The sequence below is a fragment of the Somniosus microcephalus genome, chromosome 4, assembly GCF_052327205.1.
Source record: "Somniosus microcephalus isolate GS21.2 chromosome 4, FLI_Smic_1.0, whole genome shotgun sequence".
Taxonomy (NCBI): domain Eukaryota; kingdom Metazoa; phylum Chordata; class Chondrichthyes; order Squaliformes; family Somniosidae; genus Somniosus; species Somniosus microcephalus.
In genome coordinates, this window is record NC_140990.1 from 12,074,730 (window position 1) to 12,100,953 (window position 26,224).

At 51.9% G+C, this 26,224-nt stretch overlaps 2 protein-coding genes across 2 annotated transcripts in view; both read left to right on the top strand.

Moving 5' to 3' along the window:
- Positions 1-26,224, top strand: part of LOC147118294 (proteasome activator complex subunit 1-like) — a 1,298,587-nt gene that overhangs the window by 576,803 nt on the left and 695,560 nt on the right. The gene's annotated exons all lie outside the window — the stretch shown is intronic.
- On the top strand, positions 7,136-12,737 carry LOC147118304 (uncharacterized). The gene is made up of 2 exons (XM_085984367.1): positions 7,136-7,196; positions 8,698-12,737. The coding sequence occupies exon 2, from the start codon at positions 8,790-8,792 to the stop codon at positions 10,077-10,079; it is 1,290 nt and encodes a 429-aa protein (XP_085840493.1). The 5' UTR covers positions 7,136-7,196; positions 8,698-8,789; the 3' UTR covers positions 10,080-12,737.

Below are 26,224 nucleotides of genomic sequence, written 5' to 3' on the forward strand. Positions count from 1 at the left end.
ATTAATTTTGTCCCTCAGAATTTTTTCCAATAATTTCCCCACCACAGATGTTAGACTCACTGGCCTGTAATTCCCTTGTTTATCCCTGCTACCCTTCTTGAATAATGGTACTACGTTAGCTGTTCTCCAGTCCTCTGGTACATCCCCTGTGGCCAGAGAGGTTCTGAAAATTTGTGTCAGAGCCCCTGCAATCTCCTCCTTTGCCTCCCACAGCAGCCTGGGATACATCTCGTCCGGGCCTGGGGATTTATCCACTTTTTGGCCTGCTAAAACCGCTAGCACCTCCTCCCTCTCGATGCTAATATGTTCAAGTATGTCACAGTCCCCTTGCCCGATTTCTATGTCTGCATCGTCTTTCTCCATAGTGAACACAGATGCAAAAAATTCTTTTAAAACCCCGCCTACATCCTCTGGCTCTACACACAGGTTGCCACTTTGGTCCCTAATGGGCCCCACCCTTTCCCTGGTTATCCTCTTGCCCTTAATATACTTATAAAACATCTTAGGATTTTCCTTTATTTTGCTCGCCAGTGTTATTTCATGGCCCCTCCTCGCCCTCCTAATTTCTTTTTTAAGTATGCCCCTGCACTTTTTATACTCCTCTAGGGCTTCTTCCGTCTTTAGTCTTTTGTAACTGCCAAAAGCCCCCCTTTTATTTCTAATGCATTTTTGTATATCCCTTGTCACCCAAGGTTCCCTTTGCTTGTTGGTCCCACCCTTGACCTTTACAGGAACATGTTGGCGTTGTACTCTCTCTATTTCCCTTCTGAAAGTCTCCCACTGTTTTGATGTGGATTTTCCTATAAGCAGCTGCTCCCAGTCCACTTTGGCCAGATCCTGCCTTATCATATTAAAATCGGCCTTCCCCCAATTTAGAACCCTTATTTCCGGGCCGTCTTTGTCTTTTTCCATGACCACCTTAAATCTCACCGAATTATGGTCACTGTCGCCAAAATGCTCTCCTTCTGACACTTCCACCACTTGCCCGGCTACATTCCCCAGAATTAGGTCCAGTACCGCCCCCTCTCTTGTAGGACTTTCTACATGTTGGCTCAAAAAGCTCTCCTGGATGCACTTTAAGAATTCTGCACCCTCTAAGCCTTTCACACTCTGACTGTCCCAATTTATATTGGGGAAGTTGAAATCCCCCACTATTATTACCCTATTATTTTCGCACTTTTCTGAGATTTGCCTACATATCTGTTCCTCTATCTCCCCCTGACTGTTTGGGGGCCTATAGTACACTCCCAGCAAAGTGCTTGCCCCCTTTTCGTTTTTAAGTTCTACCCATATGGCCTCATTAGAGGAACCCGCTAATATATCATCCCTCCTTACAGCAGTAATTGACTCCTTAATTAATATTGCAACACCCCCTCCCCTTTTACACCCCCCTCTGTCTCGCCTGAAGATTCTATACCCCGGAATATTGAGCTGCCAGTCCTGACCCTCCCTCAACCATGTCTCCGTGATAGCAACAATATCGTACTCCCATGTGTTCAACAACAACTTCAGTTCATCCACCTTATTTGCAAGACTCCTTGCATTAAAATAAATGCCTTCCAGCCCTGCCATATTCTCTTTTGCCTTCACATATTTGCTCTGCCTTCCCAGCTGACTTGTTTTTCCCTCTGTATTTGGCTGTAAATCACCCCCTACTATAGCTCCACTCTGTACCCCAACCCCCTGCCAAGTTAGTTTAAACCCTCCCCAGCAGTGCTAGCAAACCTCCCCGCAAGGATATTGGTTCCCCTCTGCTTCAGGTGTAAACCGTCCGACTTGTACAAGTCCCACCTTTCCCAGAAGCAGACCCAGTGATCCAGGAAACTAAAGCCCTCCCCCCTGCACCATCCCTTTAGCCACACATTCATCTGTTCTATCTTCCTATTCCTATACTTACTAGCACGTGGCACCGGGAGTAATCCAGAGATTACAACCTTTGAGGTCCTGCTCTTTAATCCTTCACCTAGCTCCCTAGATTCTTGCTGCAGGACCTCATCCCTCTTTTTACCTATGTCGTTGGTACCAATGTGGACCACGACCACTGGCTGTTCACCCTCCCCCTCCAGAATGCCCTGCAGCCGCTCAGTGACATCCTTGACCCTGGCACCAGGGAGGCAACAAACCATCCTGGATTCACGTCTACGGTCACGTCTGTGTCCAGTGTAGGAGGAAGGGACACGACAGGGAGTTCCCTAGTCAGCAGAATTGGCGGGGCCACTATGTCAGCATAAACGGGGACTCGCCTGTGTAGCTAAATCTTTTTATTCCATCTGTTTTTTGGTGTATTATAACAAAGATTGTGTTGCGTCGGGTTATGACTCTAAGGTGAGTCTGTACATAGCATAAATGTTTCTCTGGTAGGGGATATCTACTCAACTCCGTTTTCGGGATGAGGAAAGTGCATGTGCGAGGTACACTCCATAGTCAGGTAAACTACGGGGAAGGTCAGTTGGGGGGGGGGGGAACGGATTTATGCTCACCCTAAAACATTCATGATACAAAAGACGATTTGAGATGTCCATTGTATCACAGGGAGGACTGTAGGATTCGCAAAAATCCAGGAAAATACACTCTACATTGTAAAACCCCTGAAATGGCCACATTTTATGAACACAAGATGGAGTTGGCAGATCACATGACTCATTTCAGAAGGACATACCACTGCAGTATCTTAAAGAAACCTGAGTCACCACCGATTAGAAAATTCCAGAACTGACTGCAATTGATATGGTAAAATGGTTACAGTAGTAACGAAGTCAAAATAAAAGTATTTACACCTCAAGGTGTGTTAATTGCTAGCAAAACGCAAACCCATCTCTGAAATCGCAGAGCACAGATAAAACCTATTATCTGTACCAAACTCAGAGGGACACAGGACAGATCCCATTAGTTTCATTTACAAGACATTAAAATAAAGTACCCGCTTTTGTCAAAGCAGCCTGCCCATTACTTTAACAAAAGAAAACCCCTGATTTGGCGCCAAGATAAGGGCAAGAAAACAGTATAACTGTTGGGGGAAAAGAGACATTAAAAAAACAAACACAGTTTCACACAGACACGAGATCAAAGGCAGAGCGAGTGGAGAGGTTCGATTACGGTTCGAGGAGCACGGAGGGCCTAGAAGTTCGAGCAGGAGAGCAGGTTCAGGAGCCGGTCCCATAAGGAAGATTGGAGATCATAAAACACAGTTTCACACAGACACGAGATCAAAGGCAGAGCGAGTGGAGAGGTTCGATTACGGTTCGAGGAGCACGGAGGGCCTACAAGTTCGAGCAGGAGAGCAGGTTCAGGAGCCGGTCCCATAAGGAAGATTGGAGATCCCGGACGATACAGGAGCATCAAGGTCAAGGACAGTTTTAAAAACCCTGGTGAGCATAGAGGCCCAACTCCACCTAGCTGATCTAGTTGAGGTATACTGTAGAGACGGGAGGGTTTTTAATATTAAGGGCTTTGTAATTCGGGAGTGTTATTCATCCTTCGTTGTGCCGTGCGCTTTCTCCACCCCCGTTTTATTATATCGCTGATCTAGAATTGATGTATTATGATAGTCAAAGTAACTCTTGTGTGTTAAATTTTAGTTCCCATTGAGAGGCGTGTTCATGATTTTTGTCTGCATTGTTTCTTCATTCTCTATGTTTTATTCTCCTTAAAAATAAAGACACCTTTGATTTAAAACTTATCTTGTCTCACCTGATCCATTTGTCTTCCGAGTCACAAGTTGGGTCAACACATCAAGGTGGTCTGGCAATAAGCCCAGTGTCTAGAACCGGTGAGGGGGGAGCGCTTCGGAACCACTCACGAGCAGTGTGAAATCAGAAAACCGATCTCGCACACCACAAGCTCGTTAAAACGACCCCTTACAACCTCATCCCGCTATTTACCTATATCGTTGGTGCCTATATGCACCACGACAACTGGCTGTTCACCCTCCCCTTCCAAGATGTTCTGCAGCCGCTCGGAGACATCCTTGACCCTTGCACCAGGGAGGCAACACACCATTCTGGAGTCTCGTTTGCGGCCGCAGAAACGCCTATCTATTCCCCTTACAATTGAATCCCCTGTTACTATAGCTCTAACACTCTTTTTCCTCCCATTCTGTGCAGCAGAGCCACCCCTGGTGCCAGGAAGTTGGCTGCTGCTGCCTTCCTCTGATAAGCCATCCCCCCCAACAGTACGCAAAGTGGTATATCTGTTGGAGAGGGGGATGGCCACAGGGGACCCCTGCACTACCTGCCTGCGCCTAGTACTCTGCCTGTTGGTCACCCGTTCCCTTTCTTCCTGTCCAACCTCTACCTGCGGTGTGTCCAACTCCATAAACGTGCTATTCACGATGTCCTGAGCATCGTGAATGCTCCAGTATGCATCCAATCGCAGCTCCAGTGCCGCAATGCGGTCTGTCAGTATCTGCAGCTGGGTGCACTTCCTGCGCATGTAGTTGTCAGGGACACAGGAAGTGTCCCTGAGTTCCCACATCTCGCAGGAGGAGCAGATCACGGGGCTGGGCTGTCCTGCCATGACTTACCCTTTAATTAATTGAGTTTAAATTAAATCAATCAATCCCACTAATTACACTACAGTTAAATAGTTTACCAACAGTCCCCACTACACCAGAGAGGCCTTAGAAACTATAAAACAGAGTTAAAGTTTAAAAAAGAGAGAAATACTCACCAACCAATCACTTACCTGCTTCCTGCTGACGTCACACTTGGATTACTTTTTACCTCTCTCCCGGAACCTGGATTGGTCGGGCCTCTGGTGCTCCCTCGCAGGTCCGCTGCCTATTTTTTCCACATGGCAGTCGTTGATGATGATTCTGCCATTTCCCATTTACACCTCTTCTAAACTCCTCTTTTGTTTCTTTACTTGTCCCATTAGACTTACAGAATGGTTACAGCACAGAAGGAGGCCATTCGGCCCGTCGAGCCTGTGCTGGGTCTCTGCAAGAGCACTTCAGCTAGTCCCACTCCCTCGCCCTTTCCCCGTAGCCCTGCAAATATTTTTCCTTCAGGTACTTATCCAATTCCCTTTTGAAAGCCACAACTGAATCTGCCTCCACCGCCCTTTCAGGCAGTGCATTCCAGATCCTAACCACTCACTGCGTAAAAAAGTTTTTTCTGACGTCCCCTTTGGACCTTCTGCCAATCACCTTAAATCTGTGTCCGCTGGTTCTCGAGCCTTCTGCCAATGGGAACAGTTTCTCTCTATCTACTCTGTCCAGACCCCCTCACAATTTTGAACACCTCCATCAAATATCCTCTCAACCTTCTCTGCTCTAAGGAGAACAACCCCAGCTTCTCCAGTCTATCCACATAACTGAAGTCCCTCATCCCTGGTACCATTCTGGTCAATCTCCCCTTAACCTTCTCTGCTCTAAGGAGAACAACCCCAGCTTCTCCACATAACTGAAGCCCCTCATCCCTGGTACCATTCTGGTAAATCTTTTCTGCAGCCTCTCTAAGGCCTTCACATCATTCCTAAAGTGTGGTGCGCAGAATTGGACACAGTAAGAAAGAAAGATAGACTTGCAGTTATATAAGAATATAAGAAATAGGAGCAGGAGTCGGCCATTCGGCCCTTCGAGCCTGCTCCGCCATTCAGTGAGATCATGGCTGATCTTCTGCCTCAACTCCATTCACCGGCCCTATCGCCATATCCCTTGAGGCCCTTACTAGTCAGAAATCTATCGACTTCTGTTTTGAATATACCCAATGACTGAGCCTCCACAGCCCTCTGGGGTAGAGAATTCCAAAGATTCTCCACCCTGTGTGTGAAGAAATTTCTTCTCATCTCAGTCCTGAATGACCTACCCTTTATCCTGAGGATGTGGCCCCTGGTTCTAGACTCCCCAGCCAAGGGAAACATTCTCCCAGCATCCACCCTATCAAGCCCTGTAATAATTTTGTATGCTTCAATGAGATCCCCTCTCATTCTACTGAATTCAAGAGAATACAGGTCTAGTTTACTCAATCTATTTTCATACGACAGTCCCGCTATTCCAGGAATTAATCTCGTGAACCTTCGTTGCACTCCCTCTATGGCAAGTATATCCTTCCTTAGGTAAGGAGACCAAAATTGTTCCCAGTACTCCAGGTGTGGTCTCACCAAGGCCCTATATAATTGGAGGCAGCGTTGGTGGTACCTCTCCAGTGATTTGAGGTGCACTGGAGAGGTACCACCAACGCTGCCTCCGCAAGATCCTGCACATTCATTGGCAGGATAGACACACCAACGTCAGTGTTCTCGCTCAGGCCAACATCCCCAGCATCGAAGCTTTGACCACACTCGATCAGCTCCGATGGATGGGTCACATTGTCCACATACCCGATACGAGACTCCCAGAACAAGCGCTCTACTCGGAGCTCCGGCATGGCAAGAGAGCCCCAGGAGGGCAGAGGAAACGCTTCATGTGCTCAAGTCCCTGGAGCGGAATTTGAACCCACGTCCCTGGAGCGGGATTTGAACCCACAACCTTCTGACTCTGCTATCCACTGAGCCACAGCTGACTCCAGTCTTTTACACAGTTTCATCATAACTTCCTTGCTTTTTGCACTCTACGCCTCTCCTAAAGCAGGGGAGTTATGATGAATTGTTAAAGTTTTTTTTGCAGAGTGACCAAGGCAGTCTGTAGGAAACAATTTTGCATTTGAAAGAAGCTTGTATTGTGAAGCTTGTGCCCCTTTGCCAGGCCCGCGGCCCCTCTCCCAGGTTCCAGCCCCAGCTCTGTGCTGACTGAGCTGCTCTCACCTGGGGACAAAGCGTCACAATCGACCCCAGCGCACCTGAGCTGGAGACCCAGGGCCCGCCCCCTTGCCGCGCCGCCATTGGTTGGAGAACAAGGCCGCCCAGTTCACTACTCTCAGCTCAGCCCTCTTCCTATTGGTCAGAGCTCCCGTCAGTCACAGGCCCGGGCCAGCCTCCATCCACCTGAATGGGCCTCTTCATCTGATGACGTCACAATCGGGCCCCAGCCCACCAGCGCCGGGGAGGGAAGTCCCGCCCCCTTGCCGCGCCACCAGGTCCCGCCCCCTTGCCGCGCCACCATTGGCTGGAGGACCAGGCCGCCCAGTTCAGCCCTCTTCCTATTGGTCAGCGCTCCCGTCAGTCAGAATCACATTGCTCCGGCTCACTCCGCCACCCCGCGCGGATCAATCCGGTCCGTCCGGCGTCCGCGGAGGTCCCGTCCGCCCGACTCTCAGGTTTGGTTTTTCTCGAATTTTACTTTATAATCTCGCTCTCCGCCGCCCCCCCATCCCTCGATTTAAATCGATTCCCCAACACTTTACCCCGGCCGCTGATTCCGCCTCTTTCCGGGCCCGGCCTTCCGCCGACTCCCCGGAGGCCCCGCGCAGGCGCACTGGCAGCCTGGTGTTGCGGTGAGGGGGCCGAATGAGCATGCGCGGCTCCGCCTCTCCACATTTAAAGGGGCACCCAACCCCCCCCCCACATTTAAAAGGACACCCACCCCCTCCACATTTAAAGATACACCCAGGCCCTCCACATTTAAAGGGTCACCCAACCCCACCACATTCAAAGAGACTCCCTACCTCCTCCTCATTTAAAGGGACACCCACCCCCTCCACATTTAAAGGGACACCGACCCCCTCCACATTTAAAGGGACAACCACTATCTCCACATTTAAAGGGACACCCGCCCCCTCCACATTTATAGGGACACCCGCCCCCTCCACATTTAAAGGGACTCCCTCCCCCCTCTCGTGTGTTCTTCTGATTAAAGGGACTGTGACAATTCCCCCAGCCACCGCACTTTAGCAAGTATGTGAAAGACCTTGAGAGCCAGCCAGTGGCTCAGTTGGGAGCACCCTCGTCTCTCAGTCAGAAAGTTGTGGGTTCAAAGTCCCCACTCCAGGGACTCGAGCACATAAACCTAGGCTGACGGTCTGGGGCAGTGCCGAAGGACTGCCGCACTGTCGGAGGGGCGGTGCCCTGTTGGAGGGGCAGTACTGAGGGAGTGCCGCACTGTCGGTGGGGCAGTACTGACGGAGTGCTGCACTGTCGGAGGGGCGGTACTGAGGGAGCGCCCCACTGTCGGAGAGGCAGTACTGAGGGAGCGCCGCACTGTCGGAGGGGCAGTACTGAGGAAGCACCGCACTGTCAGAGGGGCAGTACTGAGGGAGCGCTGCACTGTCGGAGGAGCAGTACTGAGGGAGCGCAGCACAGCACTGTCGGAGGAGCAGTACTGAGGGAGCGCTGCACTGTCGGAGGGACAGTACTGAGGGAGCTCCGCAGTGTCGGAGGGACAGTACTGAGGGAGCTCCGCACTGTTGGAGGGGCAGCACTAAGGGAGCTCCGCACTGTCGGAGGGGCAGTACTGAGGGAGCGCTGCACTGTCGGGGGGACAGTACTAAGGGAGCACTGCACTGTCAGAGGGGCAGTACTGAGGGAGCGCCGCACTGTCGGAGGGCCGTCTTTCGGAAGAGACGTTCCGGTGGACATAAAAGATCCCATTATTTCGAAGAAGGGCAGGAGAGTTATCCCCGGTGTCCTGGCCATTATTTATCATGCAAATTGGCTGCAGTGTTTCCCACATTGCAACAGCGACTACACTTCAAAAAGTACTTCATTGGCTGTAAAACCATTGGTCGTGAAAGGCGCTGTATAAAGGCCAGTCTTTCTTTATTTTCTCTCCTGTATTTACATTAATTACTTATATAAACCTCTTTTACTGTCTCTTGCAAGGGGAGGAATTGCAGACGGGCAGCTTAACGCAAACTTCACATGAAGATCTGACAGAGTCACTCGATTCATCAGGACCTGAATATCATCGACATATGGAAGCGGAAAGCAGCAATCAGAGTGCAGACAAACTGCACACGTGTCTTGTGTGTGGACGTGGATTCAACCAAAGGTGCAGCCTGGGGAGGCACAAGTGTAACCAAAGCGAGGAGAGTCCGTGCAAATGTCGGGAATGTGGGATAGGATTCAGTTGCCTTTCCGAGCTGGAGACTCATCAACGCAGTCACTCCGTGAAATGGCTGTTCACCTGCTCCGAGTGCGGAAAGGGATTCACTCAGTCATCCAACATGCTGACACACCAGCGAGTTCACACCAGGGAGAGGCCATTCACCTGCTCAGTGTGCGGGAAGGGATTCACTGAACAATCCGCCCTGCTGAGACACCGGCGAGTTCACACCGGGGAGAAGCCATTCGCTTGCTCTCACTGTGAGAAGAGGTTTAACCAGTCTTGCAACCTGTTGATACACGAGCGTGTTCACACCGATGAGAGACCTTTTCAGTGCTCCGACTGCGAGAAGGGCTTCAGAAGATCCAGCGAACTGATACTGCACCAGCGAGTTCACACCGGGGAGAGGCCGTTCACCTGCTCCGTGTGTGGGAAGGGATTCACTCTCTCCTCCGCCCTGCTGATACACCAGCTGGTTCACACTGATGAGAGTCCGTTCTCCTGCTCCGAGTGCGGGAAAGGATTCACTCGTCCCTCCACTCTGCGGGAGCACCAGCTGGTTCACACTGACGAGAAGCCATTCTCCTGCTCCGAGTGCGGGAAAGGATTCACTCGTCTCACCTATCTGCGGGAACACCAGCTGGTTCACACTGACGAGAGGCCGTTCTCCTGCTCCGAGTGCGGGAAAGGATTCACTCGTCCCTCCACTCTGCGGGAACACCAGCTGGTTCACACTGACGAGAAGCCATTCTCCTGCTCCGAGTGCGGGAAAGGATTCACTCGTCTCTCCTCTCTGCGGGAACACCAGCTGGTTCACACTGACGCGTGGCCATTCTCCTGCTCTGAGTGCGGGAAAGGATTCACTCGTCCCTCCACTCTGCGGCAGCACCAGCTGGTTCACACTGACGAGAGGCTGTTTAAATGTTCCGACTGCGACAAGAGTTTCAAATGCTCCAAGGGCCTGAAGAACCATCGACACATCCACACCGGGGAGAGGCCACTCAGCTGCTCTCACTGCGGGAAGAGGTTTACGCACTCATCCAATCTTCGGAAACACCAGTTCACCCACACCGGGAAGAGGCCGTTCCCCTGCTCAGTGTGTGAAAAGGGATTCACCAGTTCAACTCACCTGCTGAGACACCAGCGAATTCACACCTGAGCGCACTGGTCCCATTCTGCTGTCAATCACATGAAGGACTGTTCTGTGTTAATAATGGCAATTACGGGGTCGGAGGGGTGGCGGGGTGCGGTTTGAAGATGCTGATAATAACCCCAGTAACTAGGCTGGAGTTTAAGAGGGGTCAGCCTCGGCTCAGTGGGGGACACTCTCACCTCTAGAGTCAGAAGGTCGTGGGTTTGAGTCCCACTCTGGAGACTTGAGCACGTAATCTAGGCTGACACTCCAGGGCAGTACTGAGGGAGAGCTGCTCTGTCAGAGGTGCTATCTTTCGGATGCGACGTTAAACCAAGGCCCCGTCTGCCCTCTCAGGTGGGTGTAAAAGATCCCGTGGCCGCTATTTTGAAAAACAGAAGCGAGAAAGGATCTCGACTCGGAAGATCAGGAAGTAGAATAAGGAGCGAAGGAATAACAAGGGGCAGAAAACACTGGTAGGGGTATAAGAACATAAGAACATAAGAAATAGGAGCAGGAGTAGGCCAATCGGCCCCTCGAGCCTGCTCCACCATTCAATAAGATCATGGCTGATCTGATCCTAACCTCAAATCTTCTATCACTCTGCATCCACCCGAACCCATGTGATCTCCCGGGAGAGGCGAAAAACCAGATAGTATAAAGGCCCCCTAACCGTAGCTAAACTGTTAGACAGAATATTAATCAAGAAATAGCAGGAGCTTGCAACAAAAGTAATGCAATAATCTTGGGGGACATTAATCTTCATATAGACTGGACAAATCAAATTGGCAAAGGCAGTCTGGAGGATGAGTTCATGGGATGCATTTGGGACAGTTTCCGAGAACAATATGTCATGGAACCAACCAGGAAACAGGCTATTTTAGATCATGTGTTGTATAATGAGACAGGGTTAATTAGCAATCTCATAGTAAAGGATCCTCTGGGGCAGAGTGATCTTAATATGATAGAATTTTACGTTAATTTTGAGAGTGACTTGCCTCAGTCCAAAACTAGAGTCTTAAACTTAAATAAAGCCTATTGCATAGGTATCAGGGGCGAGTTGGCGAAGGTAGATTGGAAAAATAGATTAAAAGGTATAGCGGTAGATAAGCAGTGGCTAGCATTTAAAGGAATATTTCATAATTCTCAACAAAAATACATTCCATTGAGAAACAAAAACTCCACGGGAAAAGTGATCCAACCGTGGCTAACTAAAGAAGTTAAGGATAGCATTAGATTGAAAGAAGAAGCTTATAATGTTGCAAAGAATAATAGTAAGCCTGAGGATTGGGAGAGTTTCAGAAACCAGTAAACGTTGACCAAAAATTGATAAAAAGGGAAAAAATAGAATGAGAGAAAAATAGCAAGAAATATAAAAGCAGATTGTAAGAGTTTCTACAAGTATGTAAAAAGGAAAAGAGTAGCAAAAGTAAACGTTGGCCCCGTAGAGGCTGAGGCAGGAGAAATTATTATGGGGAATAAGAAAATAGAAAAGTTAAAAAAATATGTCTTTACAGTGGAAGACACAAAAAGCACACCCAAAATGGTGGGGAACCAAGGGTGTAATGAGGGTGAGGAACTTAACGTCATTAATAGAAGTAGAGAAAAGGTACTAGGAAAACTAATAGGACTAAAAGCCGACAAATCCCCTGGACCCGACGGCCTACATCCTAGGGTTGTAAAAGAGGTGGCTGAAGAGATAGTGGATGCATTGGTTTTGATCTTCCAAAATTCCCTAGATTCTAGAACGGTCCCAGCGGATTGGAAGGTCGCAAATGTAACACCGTTATTCAAGGAAGGAGGGAGAGGAAAAACAGGGAACTACAGGCCAGTTAGTGTGACATCAGTGTAGGATAGCGTGTACCTGTAGGATTTAGTAAACAACTGAAGTAAGATATTAAAAATTAGACATAAAAAGGGCAAGACAGACATGATTCACCTGCAGAAAAGCAGGTTTATAACGGGCAAAGACACAGAATGTTAACCACACCTATGATTGACTTGCAGAAACAAAACTTGCAAGAACAAGATAGGCATGACTCATTTACAGAGAAACGAAACTTACATTATGTGTTACCTTTGTATGAACAGCCAATCCCGGATAGTGAGTAATGTGTAAACTTTAATTTGATTGGATCTCCGAGGAGGTGTGGCTGGCAAAGTGTGCGTATAAATATGTGTATCTTTGAACGGCTTGTGGGAGTTGGACTCACACAGCAACGTGAGAGGTTCTCCCCAGGCCTGAATAAAACCGTTGTGACTTCAATGACTGGTCTGTCTTTCTTACAACAAGCTGGTGACGTCAACCTTGTAGATCACTTGGTCCGCACGTTGGGGGCTCACTTTCCCATTAACCTTCACTGCTCCAAGAAGAATAATCCCAGCTTCTCCGCTCTCTCCACATCACTGAAGTCCCTCATCCCTGGTACCATTCTGGTCAATCTACCCTTAACCTTCTCTGCTCCAAGGAGAACAACCCCAGCTTCTCCAGTCTCCACATAACTGAAGTCCCTCATTGAAGTCCCAAATATGGTTATATTTATGTTAATATACTACAAGCCAAATGTATGTTGAATGTTTAAATGTCTTAATCCAAATGTACACTCTCGGGAGCCGCAAGCCTACATTTCGTTGTACTGCACTTGTGCACTAACAATGACAATAAAAGTTGATTTTGATTTTTGATTTGATTTGATTTGATTCCTGGTACCATTCTGGTAAATCTTTTCTGCAGCCTCTCTAAGGCCTTCACATTCTTCCTAAAGTGCGGTGCCCAGAATTGGACACAATAAGAAAGATAGACGTGTATTTATAAGAACATAAGAAATAGGAGCAGCATTCGGCCCTTCGAGCCTGCTCCGTCATTCAATGAGATCATGGCTGATCTTCTGCCTCAACTCCATTCGCCAGCCCTATCGCCATATCCCTTGATGCCCTTACTAGTTAGAAATCTATCGGCTTCTGTTTTGAATATACCCAATGACTGAGCCTCCACAGCCCTCTGGGGTAGAAAATTCCAAAGATTCACCACCCTCTGTGTGAAGAAATTTCTTCTCATCTCAGTCCTGAATGGCCGACCCTTTATCCTGAGGCTGTGGCCCCTGGTTCTAGACTCCACAGCCAGGGGCAACAGTCTCCCAGCATCCACCCTATCAAGCCCTGTAATAATTTTGTATGCTTCAATGAGATCCCCTCTCATTCTTCTGAATTAAAGAGAATACAGGCCAAGTTTACTCAATATCCTCTCATCCTACAGTTCCGCCATCCCAGGAAACAATCTCGTGAACCTTTGTTGCACTCCCTCTATGGCAAGTATATCCTTCCTTAGGTAAGGAGACCAAAATTGTACACAGTACTCCAGGTGTGGTCTCACCCAGGCCCTATATAATTGGAGGCAGCATTGGTGGTACCTCTCCAGTGCTTTGAGGTGCACTGGAGAGGTACCACCAACGCTGCCTCCGCAAGATCCTGCAAATTCATTGGCAGGATAGGCGCACCAACGTCAGTGTTCTCGCTCAGGCCAACATCCCCAGCATCGAAGCTTTGACGACGCTCGATCAGCTCCGATGGATGGGTCACATCGTCCGCATGCCTGATACGAGACTCCCAAAACAAGTGCTCTACTCGAAGCTCCGGCATGGCAAGAGAGCCCCAGGTGAGCAGAGGAAATGCTAAAAGGACACCCTCAAAGCCTCCTTAGAAAAAGTGCAACATCCCCACCGACACCTGGGAATCCCTGGCCCAAGACCGCACAAAGTGAAGAAGAAGCATCCGAGAAGGCGCCGAACACCTCGAGTCTCTTCGCCAGGAGCAAGCGGAAGCCAAGTGCAAGGAGCGTACGTCAACCCAAGCACCCCAACAACCCGCACCTTCAACCACCATCTGCCCCACCTGTGACAGAGACTGTAGGTCCCGCATTGGACTCATCAGTCACCTGTGAACACATTTTTAATGTGGAAGCAAGTCATCCGTGGTTCTGAGGGACTGCCTAAGAAGAAAGAAGATATAATTGGAGTAAGACTTCTTTACTCCTGTACTCAAATCCTCTTGTAATGAAGGCCAGCATACCATTTGCCTTCTTAACCGCCTTTCACGACCACCGGACATCCCAAAGTGCTTTACAGCCAATGAAGTACTTTTGAAGTGTAGTCACTGCTGTAATGTGGGAAACGCGGCAGCCAAATTGCGCACAGCAAGCTCCCACAAACAGTAATGTGATAATGACCAGCTAATCTGTTTCTTTGTCATGTTGATTGAGGGATAAATATTGGGCTCAAAACACCAGGGATAACTTCTTCGAAATAGCACCACGGGATCTTTTACGTCCACCTGAGGGGGCAGACGGGGGCCTTGGTTTAACATCTCATCCGTAGGACGGTACGTCCGATGCTGCAGCGCTCCTTCATTACTGCCCCTCCGACAATGCGGCACTCCCACAGCATTGCTTCCCACGACAGTGCGGCGCTTCCGCAGTACTGCCCCTCTGATGGAGCAGCGCTCCCTGAGCACTGCCCCTCTGACAGTGCAGCGCTCCCTCAGTACTGCCCCTCCGACAGTGCGGCGCTCCCCCAGTACTGCCCCTCCAACAGTGCAGCGCACCCTCAGTACAGCCCCTCCGACAGTGCGGCGCTCCCTCAGTACAGCCCCTCCGATGGAGCAGCGCTCCCTGAGTGTAGTGTATGTGCCTTTAAGAGCCCCCTGTGTACTGTAATGCTGGTAATGGCCATTCGGGCTATATAAGCCTGTATATTGTGTTGTGTCAGTTAGTTCGCCTCCAGACTTTGTCCAGTAAACACCTGTAAACCAACTCCTGCCTTCAGTGTCTTCATTAACACATGGATACAACAGTGGCGACGAATTGGAAATGGACTTACCTGCAATTCGGCAGCACCTCAAGGACATCGATTCCTCAGACGTCCAAAGTCGAAGAAAAGCAAGAAAAAAAAAGCTAAAAAAAAACTGTGGTTTCACCAGCTAGCCGAGCTGGTGTCAGGTACTGCATTAATCCTTCCTAGGCGGTGGGCTGGGGCTCCATCGGCTGGCTCTGCGGCGAGGCCAAGCAGCGAAGGCGGAGGCAAACAGAAACAGATGGGGGGAGCACTCGGAAGACGGCCGGCGCTGCAAAGCAGGTCGGTGTTTGGACCTAGCAAAGGGGGGGAAAAGTCCCAGAGAGTCCGGCGGGAATGAGTCCCCACCTGTAAATAAAAAAAACGCGGAAAACAGCATTGTCAGCAGCAGCGGCGGCGGGAAAGCGCGGGAAGAGCCATATTTTTTCTGCAGGAAAAAAAAAGGAAAGCGCGGGAAGTGCCATTTTTTTTCCAGGATGCCTAAGGCTGGCAATATTGATGCTTTTGAAAACGATATAGAGGATTGGACCACATATGTGGAAAGAGTGGAGGTATATTGCACAGCAAATGGAATAGAAAATGATAAAAAGGCGTCAGTACTTCTAAATCTAATGGGCGCAAAGACATACAAGCTGTTACGAAACTTAATCACTCCAGCCGAACCGATGGACAAGAATTTTAAGGAGATTGTTGATACCCTACACTGCCAATTCAGGGCAGGACTGGCAGATTCTCTACGAGACAAATTCGTCTGCGGTCTCCTAAGTGAAGGAACACAAAAAAAGCTACTTTCTGAGAAAGATTTGACACTGGACAAGGCTTCCAGTGCAAGAGGAGCTGCAGAGATACAGCAAAAGCCACAGGACTTCGGCACCCATGAAATGACATGGGGTTTCAAGAGATGTTATCACTGCGGCAGATCCACCCATGACCAGAGGGACTGCTGGTTCAAGGACAAAGCATGCAGGCAATGCGGAAAGATGGGACACATTACACGTGTATGCCGATCTGGAAACAAAAAATCCACTAACAGAAAAAAAATCAATAAGGAAAAGTACAGAAAGGTACAAATGATGACGGACAGTAGCTCCGAAGACCAGAAGAGCGATAGCAACTCTGGAAACAAGAGACTAAGCTCTCTCAAATTACATAATGTAATTGCCAAAGAAGATTACCAGACCATTTGGGTTACCCTCGCGATAGCGGGGTCCCCAGTTAAAATGGAGCTAGATACAGGATCAGCTCTGACCGTCATAAGTAGACGGGATTACGAGCGGCTATTTCCGCATATACCTTTGAAAGACACATCCATTATCTTGAAAACATATACGGGGCAGAAAGCATACCCCAAAGGGAAAATAAAGGTGCCTGTTGTATACAACGGCAAGGAAATATAGAAGTTGTATTTATACGTTCTGCAAGATGGTGGTCCACCACTGTTGGGACGTGAATGGATCAGGAAGATACATTTGGACTGGCACTCCATTCAGGCACTGACAGTGACCAGTAAAAAAAAACTGATGATGACATCATACCTGAACGATTAAAAGACATCTTGGCCAACGCCAAAGAAGTGTTCCAACAGGAACTAGGAACCTTGAAAGGCATCACCGCCTCAATAAAGGTGGAAGATGCGGCAATTCCCAAGTTTTTTAAGGCAAGGCCGGTGCCATACGCAATTTGTCCAGCAGTCGAGGCAGAGCTGGAGAATTTGGAAAAGACAGGCGTGTTATCCAAGATAGATTGGAGCGAGTGGGCAACACCCATCGTCCCGGTCATGAAGAAAACGTTAAATAACGATAAATCTGAAGAACAGAGAAAAATTCGCATCTGTGGGGACATCAAGGTGACTGTAAACCCATTCCTTCACACAGTACAGTATCCTCTTCCGAGGATAGAAGATATTTTCGCCTCACTATCCGGAGGGAAACGTTTCACAAAAATTGACTTGGCACAGGCATATCTACAGATGGAGGTTGAGGAGGCCTCTAAAAAGTATCTCACAATAAACACACACAAAGGCCTGTACCAGTACAATCGACTGGTTTTCGGAATAGCATCAGCTCCAGCTATCTGGCAAAGAGCTATGGAACAAGTCCTGCAAGGGATTCCTGGGACTCAATGCTACCTAGACGACATCCTTGTAACAGGAGAAAACGACAACGAACACCTTGCCAATTTGGAGAAGGTGCTCACTAAGCTGAGAGAACGGGGCCTACGAGCAAACCGCCCCATTGCGAATTTTTCCAGAAACAAATATCATATTGTGGCCACATAATTAATGAAGAAGGGTTTGTGGTAAACCATTGTTATACCTGCCTGTACGGGTGTTTGTATTCCACTGTGTACATGCCTGTACATGCCTCGGCTGACTCCTCCCACAAGTCCAGGTATAAAGGTGACTGCTCCACAGTCCCTCTGTACTCTGGACTGGTCGACCACTCAAGGCACACCTTCATTCTCTTGTTAATAAAAGCCTGTTAGTTACTCGCTTAACCTCAGTCTTTTGGGTAATTGATAGCGCATCAATTTTATTAACAAGATTTTTTATAATGGAGAAGATCCTCACACCAGCATGCCTGGACTTAAACCATCAGGAGGCGGACGCATCCACCAAGTTTGCTCACTGGCTGAGGTGCTTTCAAAAATTCCTGATTGCCTCCGCTGCAACGGTCAAATCGGATGAGGACAAACTGGATGTCCTGACCTCCAAAGTGAACCACCGAGCGTACTCGGTCATCCAGGACACGACCTCGTACACGGCTGCTCTCAAGCTACTCAAGCACCAGTACACGCGCCCAGTGAACGAGGTGTACGCCAGGCACCTCCTGGGGAGTCGTAAACAACAACCTGGGGAATCGACCGAGAATACCTTCAGGCACTGTCTGTGCTTGGCCGGGCCTGTGGTTGCAAGGATGTAAAGGCCGCCGTGTACACAGAGGAACTTATCCGGGACGCTTTTGTGGCGGGCCACAGGTCCAATTACACCCGACAGCGACTGTTGGAGCAGAGTGACCTCGACCTCAACAAGGCCTCTGAACTCGCACTATCATTGGACACAGCCTACCGGGGCATGGATGCCTACTCCTCTGCACCGTGGACGCCGCGGGGAACGACAGCCTGGGACACGGTAGGACCGTCTCATAGCGCTGTGCCACCCCAGCCGCATCCCAGCAATGGCCCAACTACCGCAGCAGTGTCCCAAGGCCAGAAATGCTACTTCTGTGGCCAGGCCAAACACCCCAGAGCACGCTGCCCGGCGAAAAATGCGATCTGCTCGGGCTGCGGGAAGAAGGGACACTACGCCAGCGTCTGCAGGGCCAAAGCCACCCCGAACCCCAGCAGCGCCGCGTGTGGGCCATGCGGGCCGCCATCTTGGGCCTCCCCAGCCATGTGCGAACCACCGGAACAGCAGCCATTTTGGACGCCTCCAGCCACATGGGGATCATGGACGCCGCCATCTTGGACGCCAGCCGGGACGCAGCAAGCCCCCAACACCACCTCATCTGATACCCGCAGCGACACACCGACCCCTACGCTGGCCTCCGTTACGCTGGACCAAGCGAGACCGCACCAACTGGCCCGGTCCACAATGGACATTAAGGTAAATGGTCACGAAACAACCTGCCTTTTTGACTCTGGGAGCACGGAGAGCTTCATCAACCCCGACACAGTGCGGCATTGCTCTCTCCCAGTCCTGCCTGCGCACCAGCGGATTTCTATGGCCTCCGAGTCCCAGTCGGCGGACATTGGCGGCTACTGCGTGGTGACACTCTTAGTAGATGGGACTATGTACGATAATTTTAAACTTCTGGTCCTGCCCCACCTCTGCGCTGCCGTTCTACTGGGGTTAGATTTTCAGTGCCACCTTAAAAGTGTTACGATGGCGTACGGCGGACCCCTCCCCCCAGTCACAGTCCGCAGCCAGCAGCTTCCAAACTGCCCGCCGCGCACCAGGTGCAACCTCTCCACACTCAGAGTCACCCCCCCCCCACTGTTTGCTAACCTCACCCCCGACTGTAAGCCCATCACCACAAAGAGCAGGCGATACAGTGCCGGGGACAGGGTTTTCATTAAAACCGAAGTGGAGCGGCTCCTGAAGGAGGGGATTATTGAGGGCAGCACCAGCCCCTGGCGAGCCCGGGTTGTGGTCGTTAAGACCGGTGAGAAGCAGCGCCTGGTCATCGACTACAGCCAGACAATAAATCGCTACACCCTGCTGGACGCTTACCCACTCCCCCGCATAGCTGATATGGTCAACCAGATCATGCAGTATCGCGTCTTCTCGACCATTGACCTGAAATCAGCGTACCACCAGCTCCCTATCCGCCCTGAGGACCGCCAGTATACTGCCTTTGAGGTAAACGGCCGCCTCTATCACTTCCTTAGGGTTCCCTTTGGTGTCACCAACGGGGTCTCCATCTTCCAAAGGGAGATGGACCGGATGGTCGATCAAAACGCGTTGCAGGCCACTTTCCCATATCTGGACAATGTGACCATCTGCGGCCATGACTTGCAGGACCATGACGCAAACCTCGAAAAATTCCTCTGCACCGCCCAACTCCTGAACCTGACGTATAACAAGGAGAAGTGCGTATTCCGCACAACCCGCCTCGCCATCCTTGGCTGTGTTGTGGAACACGGAGTCATCGGTCCCGACCCCGACCGGATGCGTCCCCTTATGGAACTCCCACTGCCCCACTGCCTCAAGGCCCTGAAGAGGTGCCTAGGGTTTTTCTCCAATTACGCCCAGTGGGTCCCCTACTATGCGGACAAGGCCCGTCCGCTGATCAAGTCCACCTCTTTTCCCTTGATGGCAGAGGCCCGCTTAGCCTTCCACCGTATCAAGGAAGACATTGCCAAAGCCACCATGCACGCAGTGGACGAATCCATCCCCTTCCAGGTGGAAAGCGATGCGTCCGACTTCGCTCTGGCCGCTACCCTGAATCAGGCGGGGAGACCCGTGGCCTTTTCACGAACCCTCCAGGGCCCGGAGACCAGACACTCCGCTGTTGAGAAGGAGGCCCAGGCTATTGTGGAGGCTGTGCGTCATTGGAGGCACTACCTGGCCGGTAAACGATTTACCCTGCTCACTGACCAGCGTTCAGTTGCTTTTATGTTTAACAACAAGCAGAGGGGCAAAATCAAAAACGACAAGATCTTGAGGTGGAGAATCGAACTTTCCACCTACAATTACGAGATCTTGTACCGGCCCGGGAAGCTCAATGAACCCCCGGATGCTCTATCGCGTGGCACTTGCGCCAGCGCACAGATCGATAGACTGCGGGCCCTCCACAATGACCTCTGCCACCCGGGCATCACCAGGTTCTTCCACTTCATCAAGGCCCGCAACCTGCCTTACTCTATTGAGGAGGTCAGGACCATGACCAGGAACTGCCAAGTCTGCGCTGAGTGCAAACCGCACTTTTATAGACCAGACAGGGCTCACCTGATAAAAGCCACTCGCCCCTTCGAGCGCCTGAGCGTTGATTTTAAAGGGCCTCTCCCCTCCTCCGACCGCAATGTGTACTTCCTCAACATTATTGATGAGTACTCCCATTTCCCGTTCGCCATCCCCTGCCTGGACATGACCAGTGCCACGGTCATTAAATGTCTGAACGACCTCTTCACCCTGTTCGGTTTCCCCAGCTATATCCATAGCGACCGGGGCTCATCGTTTATGAGCGACGAACTCCGCCAGTACCTGCTAGCTAGGGGTATTGCCACAAGCAGGACCACCAGTTACAACCCCCGGGGGAACGGACAGCTGGCAAGAGAGAATGCGACAGTTTGGAAGGCCGCCCTGCTAGCCTTAAAGTCTAGGGGCTAGATTTTCAGTTTAGGCAGTTTTGGGGCGCTAGCTTTAGCGCCCGCCCGAAGTTAGCGCCCGCCCCAAAGTAGCGCCCCGTTGCCGGGAATTCAGTGGCTTCGCCCTAAGAGGTTGGTGGAGCGCTAAAAGAGGCGTTCCACTACTCTCTTTAGGCGCTAAGCCGGCGGTCCAGAGGGATAGCGCCCAGGCGGGGCGCAGCACGGGTGCGGTCATTTTTGCACTGACAGCAGACCCCGTGGTGCCGACCAGCTCTTAAAGGGGGAAGGGACGAATTAGTCTGCTGCCACGCCCTGCACACTGCAGCCTTGCAAAGAGGCCTCAACACTACTGCTCAGCCCCAGGGAGTCATGGCAACGCCAGAGAAGGCCCGTCAGCGTGCCCTGCGCTTCTCAGAGGGTGATCTGGACATCATGCTCACAGCTCTGGAGGTGAGGCGCAAGATCTTGTTTCCAGACAGTGGGAGGAATCCAACCCACCACGACTACACCAAAGCCTGGAAGCAGATCGCCCAGAGGGTGACATTCACCGGCGAGGCCCCCAGGACCCACACACAATGCCGTAAGAAGTACAACGATCTGACCAGGATTGTGAGGGTGAGTAGCCTTTCCAGTCTCCTCCTCATTCTTGCATGTACACCTGACATGATGGGCAAAGGGACCTGAAAGTCCTTTTGGCCAGCCCTCAGCCAGCAGCATTGGGACAGTCATGAGCATCAAATGGCCATTCGGCACTCTACACTTTGGCCAAGCTATTCCACCATGGGAGGCAGTGCACACTACATCAGGGCTTCACTCTGTCCAAGCTATTCCACCATGGGAGGCAGTGCACACTACATCAGGGCTTCACTCTGTCCAAGCTATTCCACCATGGGAGGCAGTGCACACTACATCAGGGCTTCACTCTGTCCAAGCTATTCCACCATGGGAGGCAGTGCACACTACATCAGGGCTTCACTCTGTCCAAGCTATTCCACCATGGGAGGCAGTGCACACTACATCAGGGCTTCACTCTGTCCAAGCTATTCCACCATGGGAGGCAGTGCACACTACATCAGGGCTTCACTGCGCCCTTACAGCCCGTCCTTTCTCTTGCAGGCTAAAGTAGCGTTTAATCGCCAGGCCCGTGCCAGGGGTGGCCGCGCCAAGCTGCAGGAGCTCACTCGGCTGGAGGAGCGCGTGTGTGTGCTCATGGGAGCACGTGTGATTGTCCCCACAGCGTGCGGTGTATCCGACCCTCCACTGCCCGGCAATGGTAAGGACCTCGCCTTTTGGCCCTCTCGCGTCGCACTGGCCCATCCGAGCTATCTCCTTTGCCACTGTCCCACCAATGCGCTGAATCCCACCAGTCCTAACTCCCTCGCTGACGCCGTCTCCTCACTCTGAAGCTACTCTTGTGCATTCCTGCTTTCAGCTGGTGACGACCAGGACCCTGAGGCTGCCAGTGACAGCACCTCCAACCAGGAGGAGGAGGAGGAGCAAGCCGGACCTTCGGGGGAACAGTCACGTCCCGCAGGAGAGGAGGAAATGCTCGACACCTCCTCACTGGACGAGTGCCTGGAGGAACTGTCGCAGGGCAATGCAGCTTCTGGGACCAGTGGCGTCCAGCCACCCAGCAGCCGTGCGCGTGGCCCGCGGCCTTCCCCCCAAAGGGGGGAAGGATCAGAGGGGAGTGCTGCTGCTCGGCAAACTCGCCGTCACCAACGCGGCAAGGGTCCCCTAGTTCGGCCCCCTCCTCCCCAGCGGGAGAGTCGCGACTCCAGTCCGGACACCTTCACTTCGGAGGAGGTGCGGAAGCTCGATCAGATGGCCGACGACTCGGACCGGCGCCACACGGAGCTCATGAGCGTGGTGGGGCGCATGCCTGAGGCCATCGAGTCGCTGGCGACCAGTGTGCGCGAGTTCGGGGCAGCAACTGCCGCGACTGGCCGCATGCTAACTGATGCCGTCAAGACCCTGGCGGATGTGATGCGCGCGCACACCAGGACCAGAGGGCCACTCACTGCTGCCACACGCGCTGTCTCAGGCAGGCATCGCCAGGGCAGGCGCCGCGCTGGACCATCCCAGCAAGCCGGCCGTCGGCTGATTGCTGCGGATCCTGCAGTGCGGGCCCGGCCGAGTGCCACCGCGCCACAGCACCAGCCAGCGCATCCCAGACGCCAGCTGGCCCACATTGCACCATCCGTCGCCGCCATTCCCCCTCTGGGGCGTCAAGGGCAAGCGGCTGCAGCTGATGGTGGCCAGGCTCAGGCGCGCCACTCAGGAGACGGCCCCTCGAGGCCCAAACGCCGTGTAGGCCGCCCCCCAGTGGCATCTGGCGGAAGGGCATCTGAGCCTCAGGCGCCTTCCCCCAGCCTCGCAGCAGCCACTGGGCAGAGCTTGCGAAGGAGCAGCAGGCAGGGCAGGGGAGGCAAAATGCTGGGCAAGGTCTCGCCCTCGCGGGCCACTCAGTAGAGGGTGTGGCCAGCTTTCCTTTAATATGGCGGTGGCCATCTTTATTTTGCCCATGGTTGTGCTTTTGGAGGGCTTTTTTTTTGCGTTAGGCCGACGTTGAGGCCCGGTTTCAATAAAGGTGGAGTGGCTCCTCCCCAGTTTGTGGGAGTGAGTCGTTTGTTGGGCTTTTTGTGGGGCCCGTTTATTGTTTTTGGGGATTCATGTGGGAAGGGCTTTTCATTTTTGTTTAATAAAAAATTATCTTTATTCATGCAGTCTCCATGGTTGTTCTTCTTAGTGTTTGTTGGCTTCGCCGGCTGAGGGCTTGCGGAGCGGCTGCATTCATCTTCCCTCATGGCCCCTGGCCATTCCCTGACAGGGGGCTTAGAAGTACCGTGTAATAAGGTGGCGTCGTGCGGCCCTTGGCCCTGGTCGCTCCCTCCTGGGAACGTACTCCTGCTCCTCCTCCTCCTCCTCCTCCTCCTCCTCATCCTCCTCCTGCTCCTCCTCCTGAGGTGCTGGTCCAACGTCAGGTGGCAGTGCCTGAGTCCTGCGGATAGCCAGGTTGTGTAGCATGCAGCAAACCACCACAAATTGGGAGACCCGGTCCGGCGAATACTGGAGAGCTCCTCCGGAGCGATCAAGGCAGCGGAACCGCTGCTTGAGGACCCCAATAGTTAGCTCGATGATGTTGCGGGTGGTTTGATGGCTCTCGTTGTAGGCCTCTTCAGCAGCGGTCCTGGGCGCGCGGAGCGGGGTCATGAGCCAGGTGCACAAAGGATAGCCTTTGTCCCCGAGTAGCCATCCTCTTGGGGGAGGCTGTGCCTGGAACATGTCATGCACAGTACTCTGCCGCAGGATAAAGGCATCGTGGCTGCTGCCTGGGAAGCTGGCATTGACTGCCATGATGCGCTGCTTGTGGTCACAGACCAGCTGCACATTCAGAGAATGGTAGCCCTTCCTGTTGCGATACTGCTCGCCATGCTCCAGAGGGGCCCGCAAAGCCACATGCGTACAGTCAATGGCGCCCTGCACCAAGGGGAATTCCCCGAGTCTGGAAAATCCCAATGCGCGCTGATGCTGGCTCTCCAGGGCCATGGGGAAGGAGATGAATTGGCTTCTCCTTCTGAACAGTGCTTCGGTCACCTGGCGGATGCAGCGATGCACGCCGTACTGGGAGATGTTTGCTATGTCCCCAGCAGCGTATTGGAAGGAGCCGGTGGCATAGAAGTTCAATGCCACTGTCACCTTCACTTCCACCGACAGAGACGTCCTGCACCTGAGCTTTGGCCGCAGATCTCGGCGAAGCAGGTGGCAGATCTCTGCAATCACCCCCTTCCGGAATCGGAGCCTTTTAACACATCGCGCGGCACTCATGTTTAGGTAGGAGCGCTGCTGGCGGTATAGCCTGACTGGGTAAGGCCTACGTGGCCGACGCCTGTAGCCCCCTCTGCCTCTAGCCAGGGCTGCCCCTCTCACAATACGTCTGCGAGCCCTACGGACATGGAGCTGCAGCTCCGCGTTGGCACCCCATGCAACCCCCATCAAATCCTGGCAAACACTCTAATTTCCAAATGGCCACTTGCAGCGCTGTTGCCTGAGTCCAAAAATACCTGGCTCTTGCTGCTTGAAACCAGTTAGCTATCCTCCTTGTTGTGTCTCCAGAAATGCGTTGCACAAGACTGTTTTCTGAAATAATGGATGGCCTTTATACTGGAGAGGACGTTCCCTTTAATTAGCGCCCCCCGGGGCCCGCGCTGGTTGTGTTGCGTTCCTTTTTCCAAACGCTCCGGCCGCCCGCCGCACAATGGGGCGGTCCGACTGAAGTTTGCAATCGGGGCGGCCAAAGGGCGTTGCACGAGGATGTGACGTCATTTTCTGCGCGCGCATCCGGGCGGGCGCTAAACTTTGCGCCGGCGCTAACGGGCAACTTAATTTGGGGCGGGGCGCAAACTGCGCTGCGCCCGGGCGCTACACGCATAGCGCCCGGAAATCACTTCTCTTAAGGCGCTAACTGCTGGCGCAAGCAACTGAAAATCTAGCCCTAGGGGCCTTCCGACCTCCCGCTGGCAGGATGTGCTCCCCGATGCGCTCCACTCTATTTGGTCACTGCTTTGCACTGCCACTAACGCCACCCCTCATGAGAAAATGTTTGTCTTCCCAAGGAAGTCCACATCGGGGACATTGCTACCGCCATGGCTGATGTCCCCAGGGCCGGTCCTACTGAGAAGACACTTGAGGACCCATAAAATGGACCCCCTGGTCGCGAGGGTCGACCTCCTCCACGCCAACCCCCAGTATGCTTACATTGCGTACCCGGACGGGCGGGAGGACACAGTCTCCATATGAGACCTCGCACCCTCGGGGGCCCCAGTAACCCACTACCCACTACCAACCCCCCCACGATCCAATATCCAACCCCAGCAGACGGCACGCCTGGGCCCCGCGACCCGCTCAACACCCACGAGGACTACACACCAGTGCCCCAGCCTACGCGGGACTCGACGCCGGAAGCTTCACTACCCCTGCCGTCGCCATGTCGATCATAGCGGCAGACAAGACCTCCGGAGAGACTCCAATACACAAACGTTTAATACACTTCACCCCGCCGGACTCATTTTTAAACAAGGGGTGAATGTGGTAAACCACTGTTATACCTGCCTGTACAGGTGTTTGTATTCCACTGTGTACATGTCTGTACATGCCTCGGCTGACTCCTCCCACAAGTCCAGGTATAAAGGTGACTGCTCCACAGTCCCTCTTTATTCTGGACTGGTCGACCACTCGAGGCACACCTTCATTCTCTTGTTAATAAAAGCCTGTTAGTTACTCGCTTAACCTCAGTCTTTTGGGTAATTGATAGCGCATCAGGGTTGCATAAGTCCCCTGAGAAAATTGAAGCGGTCATAAAAGCACCAGCACCTGAAAATGTCTCACAATTAAGGTCGTTCCTGGGATTGACAAATTACTACCATAAATTTTTACCGAACTTGTCAACTGTTCTGCACCCTCTTAATGAACTGCTACAAACGGGAGTAATTTGGGAATGGAGCGAGGACTGTAAAC